Source organism: Calidris pugnax, unplaced genomic scaffold, assembly GCF_001431845.1.
Source record: "Calidris pugnax isolate Ruff unplaced genomic scaffold, ASM143184v1 scaffold56, whole genome shotgun sequence".
Classification (NCBI taxonomy): Eukaryota; Metazoa; Chordata; class Aves; order Charadriiformes; family Scolopacidae; genus Calidris; species Calidris pugnax.
Window position 1 is genome coordinate 6,735,759 of NW_015090839.1, and position 13,037 is coordinate 6,748,795.

At 36.5% G+C, this 13,037-nt stretch overlaps 1 protein-coding gene across 1 annotated transcript in view; it reads right to left on the reverse strand.

The window, feature by feature from the left end:
* MIPOL1 (mirror-image polydactyly 1) overlaps positions 1-13,037 on the reverse strand; it is a 189,183-nt gene that overhangs the window by 135,667 nt on the left and 40,479 nt on the right. The window contains exon 6 of the mRNA XM_014942052.1: positions 12,593-12,698. Within this exon, the coding sequence (XP_014797538.1) occupies positions 12,593-12,698 (106 nt within the window). The remainder of the gene's footprint in view (positions 1-12,592; positions 12,699-13,037) is intronic.

Sequence of the window (13,037 nt, forward strand, 5' to 3'; positions counted from 1 at the left end):
TGTCTAACACCATCTCTGGCATACCGCCAGAATCCTTACCTCGACCCTGCCTCCACTAAAATCTTTATTCATACTTTCTTCATTTCCCTCTGCAATACTGCAAATCTCTCCTCACAGTCATCATAAAACCCTGCAGTTGAAACATCTAGGGACTTTCAGGATGTCATAGTAAAACTGCTGTCACTCCGAGACAGAGGTCTATATCCTTTCTGATTGTCACAGGCACCTCCAAAAACTCAACTGAGGTCTGTAGGTTCCAGAATTCTCCATGCTCCCTTTCTAGTCTGCCGAGCTGATGTTTAGCCACAGTCTCCTAACACCTTACTACAGTATCCTTCAAGGTTTGGCGTTTTTTTCTTAAGAACCTTCTGTATTAACCCATTGCTGCTTGGTTTCCTTATCCCCTTCAGAACTCCGCTCCTCTCTGAACCACTGCTCAAGTCATTAAGTGGAGATCTCAAAGAAAGGCTTCCTCTTCACTTTAAACTCGAGCTTTTATCCCCTCCATTCTTGCCTCAATTGGCATCAACTTTGTTACCTTTATAGGTTAATTAACTTGTACTTCACCTTTATATATTATTGTACAAAAACTTCACAGTGCAATATGACCAAAACCACAGAATGGAACAATAGGAACACAGTAATATGTTTTGGTAGCAGCTATATTGCTGGAACAAAATACACGTTATCAGTACCGAAAAAAACCTCCTAAACAACCCAACCAATCGAAATACAAAACATGGTAACTTTCAGTACAGTTTAGAATCAGCTTAGATATCCAGGGATGTAAGATGAGTGAGAAGATGAACAGGAAAAGAATGCAGAGACATGAATTAGGAAGATGTTCAAGGTAGGAAAGCAATCTTCTCGTCCTCAAGCTGGGGAGAAAAGCATTACTGATGAGTAAGGAAGCATTTTTGGCAGGCCTACAAAAATGTTGCACAATAACAGCAGACTGGACAAAAGAAGACAGGGGAAGTCCAAGTGTCACTTCTGGGAGTGCAGTGCCTCCTCACAAAAATCCGCAGAGGAGCTGAGGGCCTAGTCATCAGGCCAGAGATGTAACAAATTGCACCCCAACAATGACACTGTCCCCCACGGCGTTCTCCTGGAGAAACTGGTGAATTATGGCATAGACAAGTGTACCCTTCGCTGGATAAAAAACTGGCTGGATGGCTGTGCCCAGCAAGTTGTGATTAATGGGGCGAAATCCAGTCGGCGACCGGTCCCCAGGGCTCAGTTTTGAGGCCAGTCTTGTTTAATATCTTTATTGATGATCTAGACAAGGGGATTGAGTGTACCCTCAGTAAGTTCACAGATGACACCAAACTAGGTGGGAGTGTTGATCTGCTTGAGGGTCAGAAGGGTCTACAGAGGGATCTGGACAGACTGGATCAATGGGCCAAGGCCAACGGGATGAGGTTTAATAAGGCCAAGTGCCGGGTCCTGCATTTCGGTCACAACAACCCCAGACAGCGCTACAGGCTTGGGGAAGAGTGACTGGAAAGCTGCCCAGCAGAAAAAGACCTAGGAGTGTTGGTGGACAGCTGGCTTAACATGAGCCAGCAGTGTGCCCAGGTGGCCAAGGCAGCCAATGGCATCCTGGCCTGTGTCAGGAATAGCGTGGCCAGCAGGAGCAGGGCAGTGATGGTGCCTCTGTACTCGGCACCGGTGAGGCCTCACCTCGAGCACTGTGTTCAGTTCTGGGCCCCTCACTACAGGAAGGACATTGAGCTGCTGGAGCGTGTCCAGAGGAGAGCCACCAAGCTGGTGAGGGGTCTAGAGAACAAGTCCTATGAGGAGAGGCTGAGGGAACTGGGCATGTTTAGTTTGGAGAAGAGGCTGAAGGGAGACCTCATTGTCCTCTACAACTACCTGAAAGGAGGTTGTAGAGAGGTGGGTGTTGGCCTCTTCTCCCAGCAAAATAACGACAGGACCAGAGGAAATGGTCTGAAGTTGCAGCACGGGAGGTTTAGATTAGATATTAGGAAGAATTAATTTATTGAGAGGGTGGTCAGGCACTGGAACAGCCTGCCCAGGGAGGTGGTGGAGTCACCATCCCTGGAGGTATTTAAGAAACGTGTAGCACAGCTCTTCAGGGCATGCTCTAGTGCCCAAGATTATTGGTTTGTGGGTGGGTTTATGTGGTGGGGTGTTGTGCTTTTTGTTTTGTTGTTGGTGTGTTTAGGGTGGTGGGGGTTTTTTTTGGTTTTTTTTTGTTTTTTGTTTTTTTTTGGGACTCCATGATCTCAGAGGTCCCTTCCAACCATGGTGATTCTGTGATTCTGTAAATAAAAAAGCTATTCAGCATCAGAAGCACAAATCTTGAAATGTACAGAAAATTTAACAAACACCAATTTAATTCTCTTCTGAGTATTTACTTGTTCTGCAAGAACAGTGTATTTTTTCTTGAAGATCTACTTGCCCTGTTGGCAACAAGGAAGCTTTGCTTGATGTGGAATGGAAAAACTAAGGCACGACTAGAGCAGCTAAAAAACTGCATACACACAGATTGGTGGTCAGGAATAAATTTGCAGCACTTGCAGAAGTTGAGGCTGATACCTACAAAGGTAGGTGGCTCAGAAAGAACATGAACAAATTGCATGGGGTGGGCTGTGCATTGCAGTTCACCAGACTTCCACTTAGGCTGCTGAGATCTGTGATGGCAGAGAAACTAGTACCGCAGCACTGACTGCCTGGGCAAACTGCAATACAACATCTATGTCCCAGCTGGATCTGGAATACACAAGCAGTTACATTTTAGTATGGTAATTATTACCTATCTATACCCTAATATATTTGTTTATGATAGTTCTTCCAGTAAATTATATCAGCTTATCTGTTATTATGCCAGAAACTGCACAGAGAACCCTTTCCATAAAGCTGCAAGTGGAAACGTTATGCAATTTTCATAAAGAAAACAATTGCTGGAATGAATAGAAAGCTGTCTAAGATAACTGAAGAACTTATTACTGTTCTGGGGTTAATTAGTTTCCAGATTAGTTAACTTCTTTGAGTGCCCTTCTGTCAGACCCTATAGCGTCGCCACCTTAGTGTGGAAAACCACAACTTGCTGACCGCTACAACAGGTCTTAAGTGTAAAACTACACTTAGAGGGACTGTGGTTTGGTATATCCAATTCCCTCTCTGAGGAACTATAACCTGTGGCAATAATGACTATAAAGGCTTTTTTAAAACAGATTATTGCTTATTTGTCCTTAAACTGAAGTAATGTACATATAACAGTATGAAAACATTCAGCAAAAGAGATTTTTTAAGTTACTTAAACATCCTGCTTATCTCAAATCTTATCATACCTGATAGCAGCCCAGAGTCTAATTGTCTTGAACAATGAACTCTTCACTCACCCAAAGGCCCATTACAAAATACTGTCTTTTAACTATAGGCTATGTAAAAGTGACTTAAACTGAGCAACCCTTTCATGCTATTTTCTTATCCTTCCACTAAATTAAGGCTAAATTAAGGCATTGGAGTAAACATCCCAATGACCAGATCCACCAAAAAATTCTAGAATTTTTCCACATCAATTACAAGTGTTTGGATTTTGTTTTTATGTCTATAAGTGATATTGCAAGTTATTTTTTTTCATATTAAAACAGATTAGTTAGAGTGTAGAAAATCATGTAAGATGTTTGCATGGTGATGTAAGTTTCAAAAAAAAGAAAAAAGAAAATAAAAGAAACTTAGTTATATGGCATTTCAATATCATGTGGCAATACTGACACTGATCACAAGAATTCACTGCTTTAAAAAGTATTTAAAGTCCTTGTCATTTTAGTGGTCTAACTCAACTGATTCCTCTACCAGCCAAAGCTTCTGCTGAATTTAGGTTAGACATTTCTGTTATCCAATGACTATACATTTCTGACTCTAATATTTTACAATTTCCTCTTTTTAATACTATATGGAGTAGTATAATGGTAACACAATTGCAGGTAGTCTGAAGTATGTTGTTAACAATAACATTCACCATTCACATTGAGCTTTGGATGAGTCACAAGTAAAAGTTCAGGACCACAAGGGTCACAAGATTCTTCAAATAAGCCACTGAAATACAAACACCTTTTGGTTGCAATGCAGCAGCAAATAAACACTACGTGTCATATTTAGGAAGTATATATATATATATATGTGGAGTATAAACTGTACAATGAAAAGTCTGTGAGAGACAGTGACATCGAAATCCTCCATATTAAAAAGAGTAAAGATTATCCAGATTATCATCCCTATACTTCTTAAAAATGCCAAGCAAAAATTGCGAGTAACAAGTCCCAGTCAAGATATGGCATATCCAGCAAAATACTAGCCCCATACTGGCACACTGACTTGATGCCTGATCCAATGAAAAAAGGGATCCAGCTACTTAGTCACCAACTGCTCTGGTCGACACCACAAGGTTTTTCTTGGAGAGCTTCCAGTGGCGCACCAACCAACCCTATCCTGTTTATCTTGAGGCCTGACCAACAAGAAACACAAATTCTTATAGAACTTATGTTTCAAGCAGAAAATGACACGCAAAAATGAAGTATGAATAGTCAAGTGTTAAGCTAAAATGAATCGTGACATTTATTAATTCATATACATACAATGATATTCAAGAGTTAAAATATTTAAATCCCATAGTGCTAAATTAAGAAAAAAAGGATTATTTTCCAATGTTTGCAAACATTGTAATATATACAAATGTGACATTACTATTTAGTTGCATAAACTCTATTTGCTTTAGAATAATTTAATAACATCTTTCTCCTTTTAACTAAAACCCCTGTATACTCTAAAAGAGCTCTTTATTTTAAAAGAATCATTATGCTAAACTCATCAATTCTAAAACATTTTTAGTTTTTAGTAAAGAAAACAATTGTAAACAGAGAGCTTTTGTAAGGTAGATAGCTATTACAAAGTTCACTTAGAAAATCAATATAGCATTTTAGCTGGAATTTGCTCATTAAACACCCACAGCTCTAATGCAAATTATGATGGAATGAATAAAGCAAATACATATGCTTCTTTCTTTTTATTAAATGTAAAATCTACTGTTAATTGCATCTGGTATGTCATATAAACTTTTCTCCTTAACTATTAAATGGAAGCTTTTACAAAAGTCATTAGAGATTCTCTTTCTTTGACTTGTATAAATTTCAATATTTGTTCAGTAAAGGTTCACAGCAGTTAAATTACATTAACAAATATTATTAGCTACTATGTAAGCCAACTAAGTAAAATACTTATATTGCAGGTAAAACAAATCAATGGGTGTTTACAATAATATTTGGATATGTCCATTTTTAAACAAGCTTATCAAATATCATGTAATTCTTAGTCAAATGAGAGAGACTCAAAGTAGATTTTTTCTTCCCAAATACTCAAATTTGTTTAGTAAGCTAATTGTTTTCTAATATGGGCAAAAGTAAATATGAAGAAGATGAACCATACTGAGTATGAGTTTACTGAGTCAAAGCAGTGTACATATTTTCTTAGTTGAACCTGATTCTCTTGGCAAACCTATCTTCTACAATTTTTAAACTACCTTTAAAATACAGCAGTAGTGAGAAGGTGTGTTGGAAATCATTCTAGTTTAAACAGTGGTTCATGATTTTCCAAACAACAGAACTTTGGGGGAAGGGAGGGAAGCATGGTTCCCAGGAAAAAAGTCTGTTTGCTGATTTCCTAGAGGTCATCTGTGTAAATACAAAAACTGAATAGGAGAGGCAAGAAAGAAGAAATTGTTAGGACTTAAAACATCTATGGCAGCAAAAATCACTTCACATTACTCATTAAAAAAAGTGAAATCCAGAATACAGGCCAGACCTCATTAAAAAAAGATGAGATCGCTACCCACACCACTATCTCAGAAGGTACATAAATATTATAACACTATAACAGTTGACTTTCCAGATAAGTCAGTTTTACAGGAATAATAACTGTTTTGGACTTTGCAATGTTATTTGACATTAACAGATGTGATGAAATACTGCTTTTGGCTTGGGACTATGTGAAAAAAAAAGTGATCCAAGAAATAGTCCAATTAAAATTTTGCTAACTGTTTTTGTAACAAACACCAGTTATAGTGATCAGTTACTTTCAAGAAAAAGACATGGTGATAAAGTTTTTCTGTTAACAACAACATAGTGTTGCAGAAGGTCGGGGTTTTGCAGTTTAAGATTTAATATTCAAGATCGGTTGTTGCTGAACAATAGGTGACAGGATTTTCTTTGGCATTGATTCTGGTACATTCAACGTAATTTTACTAGTTACTTGCACCATTATAGCAACAAGAAATACAAATGAGATAATGTGTTTTTACAAAAAGGCTCTGAGCATCTTAAATACTCAAGAATTGACTGAAATAATAATAATTAATGACCAAAAAAAATGATGCATGATTCAACTTCTTTTTCATATGGGTATACAGCTCTAATATAGGAGTGAATGTTGAACTCATGACAAAAATGAAACAAAGAATATTGTTTGTTTTCTGCCTTTTGGAGATGTATATTAGTCTGAAGGAAAAGTAGAAACATGAAGGAACTTGCTTGGCCAGGTCATACTAAGAATTCAAAATTCCTGTAATGAGCTTCTTGTTTATCCTGCTCAGTTGCTCCCATGAAAAAACCGTCAGCTGAAATTTATTCTACAGAGAGGCTTAACTGAAGCTTTTTAGGGATTTTTGTGGTGTTTTCACTTTGGATTTCTGAGTAACAGCTACACAAATGTGAGGAACTAGGGATGTATACCAGGAAAAGAGGTGTAATGACTACCTGTCTTCTCACTTTCATCAGTCCTCCCATTCCTGTCTCTGTCTGTTTAATCACAGGAGGACTTGGAAACAATCCTTGCCATTTCCAGGTGGGCCACTATTATTAAATTTTATTTAGCCATATGGATATATGCTTGCTCTCCTTACAGAAATACGTGCATGTATGTATTTTTTATCCAGTCATTTTAGAAATCAAAATCCTCTGAGACGTCTTTCTACGAGATTTAATGACTGAGCTCACAATTCTTAAATAATAAGTCAATCTTATCGTAGCCAAATAAACAAAACCCCCAAATTTACTGCATTGCTATGAAAGCCTATAAAACGTGTCATTAATTGGTCTCTGTGCATACATGTTACAAAATGCAGATAATCCCTAGAAATGTTCAAAGCCTAAGGCCCTTACACAGTTCTCATTCAGGTTAATGGCAAAGTACCATGAGCTCCAGGGCTGAGTATCAACTTAAAAATAGCACTGAAATGTTCTATTATGAAACAGACAACTCAAGTTCCTAGTTTTTTTTTTTGAAAGCTACCGTTCATTTACTTTCAGTTATGAGCTATAACTGAGAAATAGAAGCAAAATAGTGATAAGAATATCATTGGAAAACTACTGAAGAGTTTTCACTGGTCTATACTAGGAATTATAGACTATAAGTCATTTACACCCAAATGTGACTTTATAGATAAAGCAATCTGAACAAACACTGATAGAACACAGTGACTTCTTTATTGCTTTGTGCTTGTTGTATGTATTTAGTGCATAGCATTCATCGCTCCTACATTTCCAATGCTATAAACAGTGTTCTTAATAAAAGGGTATAGTTGCTTAGTGGCAGCTCTGCATAGGGTTTTCTTTGTGTACTCAGATCCCAATTCAATTAAAAAAAAATAAAGTGGGAAAGAATAGGGGAGAGTATTATACACAGACCCCAAGGCTGTTCTTGTGAAAGCCAATCCCTGTACAATACTTAAGCCTCTGTTTCTAATACACTAAACACAGCTGACTTCAAAATTCAAACCATAATGCTGTTAAACTTTTTTTTCAGTGAACAATTCCTGATGCCTGAATATTTACATAAGGGGGAAAAATGTAAATGTTGCATTAAAGTTTGCAAGTTATAATTTGACAGGTTAAAGAAAAGTTTTTGCAGTACCCCAAGTAGCACATTATTTACAGACCTTTTTATTCCCAAATAAACCCCAATTCCTTATATTCGTCTAGCACCATAGTGGGGAAGAGAGAAAGGCCAGATTAATCATAAAAATATGCAGAAGATACTGGCTTGCTTTTTACATACAAGCTCCACCCATTAACAGCTTAGTAGTTCACATTTTAACCTATGCCAGCTCATCGTATATTGTATTTCAAAGAACTGCACACGACTTTTTAACAATCGACAATTCTGACAATCTGAAGGTAAAGTTACATTCTTTCAAATTAAGCTGTTTAAAATTAAGCCAGGATGTTCTCAGTCACAATACTCCCAGCTTCAGGGGTTTTTTACTGTTCTTTAGATGGATTATCTACCTTCCCATACAGAGGATTCCAATCCTACAGTTTTTTTTCAAAATTCTGTTATTTACCAGGAAATATTTTGAAAAAATATCCAGGAAATAGTTTTGCATAATGAACCATTAATACAACAAAATCACTAAGAACTACATAGACTATATATACGAATGAATTATGCATAGAAAACCGAGTTAGGGAGGTATATGCATTACCTACTTAAACTGTAAAATATCATTCATATTTAGGTTTATAAACACAAGGGTTGAGAACTACTGAGTTCTTTTGGCTAAAGCCCAATATTGGCCTTATTTCAGTTTAATTGGAAGAGGATCTTGAATTCATCTTCTCCATGAGATATCAGGAACCTGGATTTCTGTTTGTACCAAAGGTTAATAAGAAATGTGTCTGCAAAAGTCAAACAGCATTAAATACCAAAAACTGATTATTATTCTGCAGGAGTTGTTCTGTCATTCATAATCTCTCCATGCTCCAACCTTCCACAGCTAATCTTTAATGGATGACATGCAAGAAAGAAAAATAACATCTAAAAAGGGACTCTAAAGTGAGCTTTGAAGAAATGGAAAATACTTTTTTTCTGTGCTGGAAGTTATTGCCACCCAAAGTTTATTACTGGCAAGATTACTTATTTCCTCTTACTTAATGGGATATTAAATCAAACTAACTCTAAGTTAATAGCCACTTGGATATTTGTTTTCACTTTTGCTATTAAAACTATTGCCTATGCATTCAATAATTATTTTTCAGGTTGATTTTGGAAACTTCAAATAATGTTCATGAACGTTTCCATACCACATTCAAGAATTCTAAAATACCACAAATGTTAATTTTCAAAATTTTTGTAGAAACTGACCTGAAAACATGTACTTAATTATAGGTATATTGCCATAGTTTCCAAGAGTCTGAAAGCTGTATAATGTGCACAACAGTATTAAAAGTACTGCTTTCCCCTTTTTCCACACCATATTTCCTGTAATTACCCTCATCTTCCCGAGAGCATCTGCAGAATGCTCATACAGTTGTCAGGCAGTAAAGGCGGTGTGCAACACCTAACAGACCTAGCAGGGTTGGACTCAATCAGCTGACTGATTAAGAGTATTTCTATGGTATATCTTGTTGCAGTAACTTTTTTTTCCAGTTTAGAGAGGCTACCACTATGCTCTACAATTCTCACACTCAACCACCTCTTTTCCTCTAGAAGTTCCTATATACCCTGCGTATAATTCTTTTTTTAGGCAAAAATGAAGTCACTTATTACGTCCATCCAAAGTGAGATCTGTTCTCTTTGCCAGTTGTTTTGAAGACTTACTCCTTTGCAATGCCTCCATCCTTATTTTCCAGTCTGTCCTCAGAAGATGTGTGCTCCTTCTCCCTTTCCGCTCCCACAGAGTGCACCCATTCCCTTTTCTGCTCAACATCTGAAAGTTCTGCAGTCCCGCATTTCAAGATTTGCCTATTCTTCATGCTCAGTTCACATGTCATGTTCCCCTTTTTTCTTACATTATCCTAGTCTCAGTTCTTTCAAAATGTGCTCTTTCCTTGATTTTCTGTTCTTCTCTTTATGACGGGGAGTGAAACCCATGGTATTTTCTGACACTGATTTATGATGAGAGGATATTCAGCAGAAGAATAATGAAGAAAAAGCAGGAACCTGTGGCAACAATAGTCTCTGATGCTTAAAAGCCTGCAACCCAAACTGATAACTCCCTAGTTTTCCTCAGCCATAGCCACCTGACACAGAGATAGGGACCCAAGGAAGTTCTAAAATCCATTTTCCAGCTTAGTAAAACTTAAAAATAAAAACTTTCTGAAAATAAGTTATTTACCGCACACAATATTAAACATTCTATTCCGTCATGTTTATCTTCTGCCTTAACGCTACTTTTTCGTATTCTCTCATGAAGCATTTCACAAATTTACACTTATCCTCTTCACTTATTCATCTGAACAAAGTGAAAATCATAAAGCAACAAGCTTTGGTTTATTTGTTTCTGAAGACCGTTGTGGCTTCACTTTAAAATGGCCTTTGTCTGCAGCTTTTCTGTTCTTTCCATGGGACTTGTCTAGGTAAAACCCGTCAATTAGAGGGTTACATTTGAAAACTGAATTGTAGTATTCCTCAAAGTAGATAACATTTCTGATGTTTTTTACAATATAATTTTGTGGAGTCATTTTCTTATCATAAAGTCAGTACTAAGTAATAATAAAAATCCAAACACCCATTTACAAGCTTCACTCTACCATGTGTTATACGCTGCAGTAATTAAACATTAACTAGCAGCACGAAATCACAGCAGCTTGTGTTCCCCTTTCCTCAAAGGACTTAACACAGGAGAAAAAGTTTTTCTTAAACACACTGAGTTTTCTTTATTAGGTTCAGCTTGTCCATTAGAACTCTCCCCAAGGCTTTTATGAGTAAGAGACACATAGACCTCCCAAACTTTGGTTCACATCATTCCAAAGTTCAAAACATTTATCCAAAGTTGACAACATTCTTAGAACTGTAAGACAGGAAGCAAAAAAACCATGAAATATTAACGATGCTGCCTTTTTGCAAATAGCTTAAGTAGTAAGGAGCCTCTTGCCCTCTCTCTCTGCATTTAAAGGATTTTATGTTTCCTGAACTTGTAAAAGGAGAAAAAATGGTATTTTTTTTAAAGGTCGTCCTTATAACACATTGTAGTTCTCATTAAAATTTGGTTTATTCTTCCTTTTAAAATGGAATGACTACCTTAGTTATTATAGTCATATTCATGACATACTGTTTTGAAGATATTAATATGCATAGAAAATAATTAGAAAGTTTAAACAGTAATATATAAAAAATAATTTACTAACACATATTTCAACTGTATCCATAAAAATGAAACTAAACATGTTTTTGACACACCTTCTGACACACATTTCTTTCCAGGTTTTAACAAGCAATGAACACCTATATCAAAGAGAATATTTCTCTATTATAGGTACAGAGGTAAATCACTGTGCAAATATCCAGGAACAAACACAAAACTTGGGATTCAACCCAAACAATTTGCATTAGATTTCGCCTGCTGGATATAACTATGATACGCAGTGTAGATATTTTTTTCTTCTGAAAATAAAGCAAGCAGTTTATGTAAAATGACATAATAAAATTATACCTACATTTCAATTTTTTTTCTAAGATGTAGATTAGATTTGTTTTTCCTTTCCTCTACCACAGAAAATTTAAGAACTCTCTTTTCCATCTATAACATAGACAGAATACTGTATTCTCAGGAGTTTGAGATTAAGTGGAAAGTCATCCACCTGTGTTTTCATCTAGAGAGTTTATTTTCTGCTCAATTTCCCTGAACACAGCTACACTTCCCATCAGTACCAATAGTTTGGGGACAGGTATTAATATTATTAATACTATATGAAGCATGCATGGTCTATGAGGACACAATTTTACCTAGCTTACACTTTATTTATGAAGAAAGGATACAATGAGTTTTTAGAATCATAGAACTGTCTAGGTTGCAAGAGACCTAAAAGCAGTCCCATGAATTTCTTTGAAACACTTGGAGAAAAACCTCAGAGTATTTTTCATCCACTGGGTACATTGCACACACAGTCACTTTTCAATAACAAAAACACTCAGCTTCATTACTTTAGAAATTTCCAAAACTGTGGAGTACAAACTGTCTCCAATTTTGCATGTCTACCTGAACAAACATAAGCATTCACTCGCTTTCAACTATAAACTTAAACCCCTTTCATTTTGGGAATTTGTATATACTTCATTTACTGAAGACATACCATCATCAGACAAAAATTTGTTAACTCCAAAAGAACAGATTTTTCAAGAAAAGTGCAGGTGTCTAGTTGAGGTGAATGTGCGACTATCTCCATACACGGGGAGGGGGTAGTATTGCTCTGAACGAGCTAAAACAATAAGTGGTATTTGAACTGCTGGTTGAAAGGTAGAGGCACTGGTAATCATTATTTCCCCTTGTTTGTTCAGGACCTTCCAACAAAACAAACAACCTTTTTGTGATTGGATTGACATGGTGTTAACAATGCATTTAATGCCCAAATCAGTATGAATACAGGTAAAGCTCCTGCTAATACCAGTACCAGGATGTTAAAGCCACCTATTTTCTAAGCAACTCTAAACAGCCACACATAAAAAAAAAAAAAAGTCAAATCTTCCCTCCTTTAGCAAATAAAGCTAACATTCACTAGGCCACGTCATATAGCAACCGCGGGTACTGTATGAGCCATACAGCCATCTGTTAAACGCTTGCCTACCGTACCTGCAATCTTTTCGGCAATCTTAGCTTCTGCAGCTCTCTCTTGCAGTTCTAAGTCCAGTTTTATTGTCTTCAGCTCCTTGTCCTTTTCAGACAGCTTATCTTGAAGCTGAATTGAACAAATGGACAGTGAGATTCCTATTGAGCTGAAACAGTCAACCAGCTATTTTAACCACAACAAAACTCCAAATAATCGCTTCTTACCCCCCAAAATACAAACAATAAGCAATACAACAGAAGTTCAATTAATTATATTTATTTATTTAAAGGAAAAATGTTAAAATATATTTTTCATCATTGTCCCTATCTTGTTCTATGAGACAAACAGCAATCTGTGTGCTATCATTTTAATTTAGGATTCTCATCTTCAGGTATCACCACCTGTGGTCCTTCTCGCTGAGAAATTTCAGAATTACATGGAATATAATGCAGGTGTGCCTATTTCCTA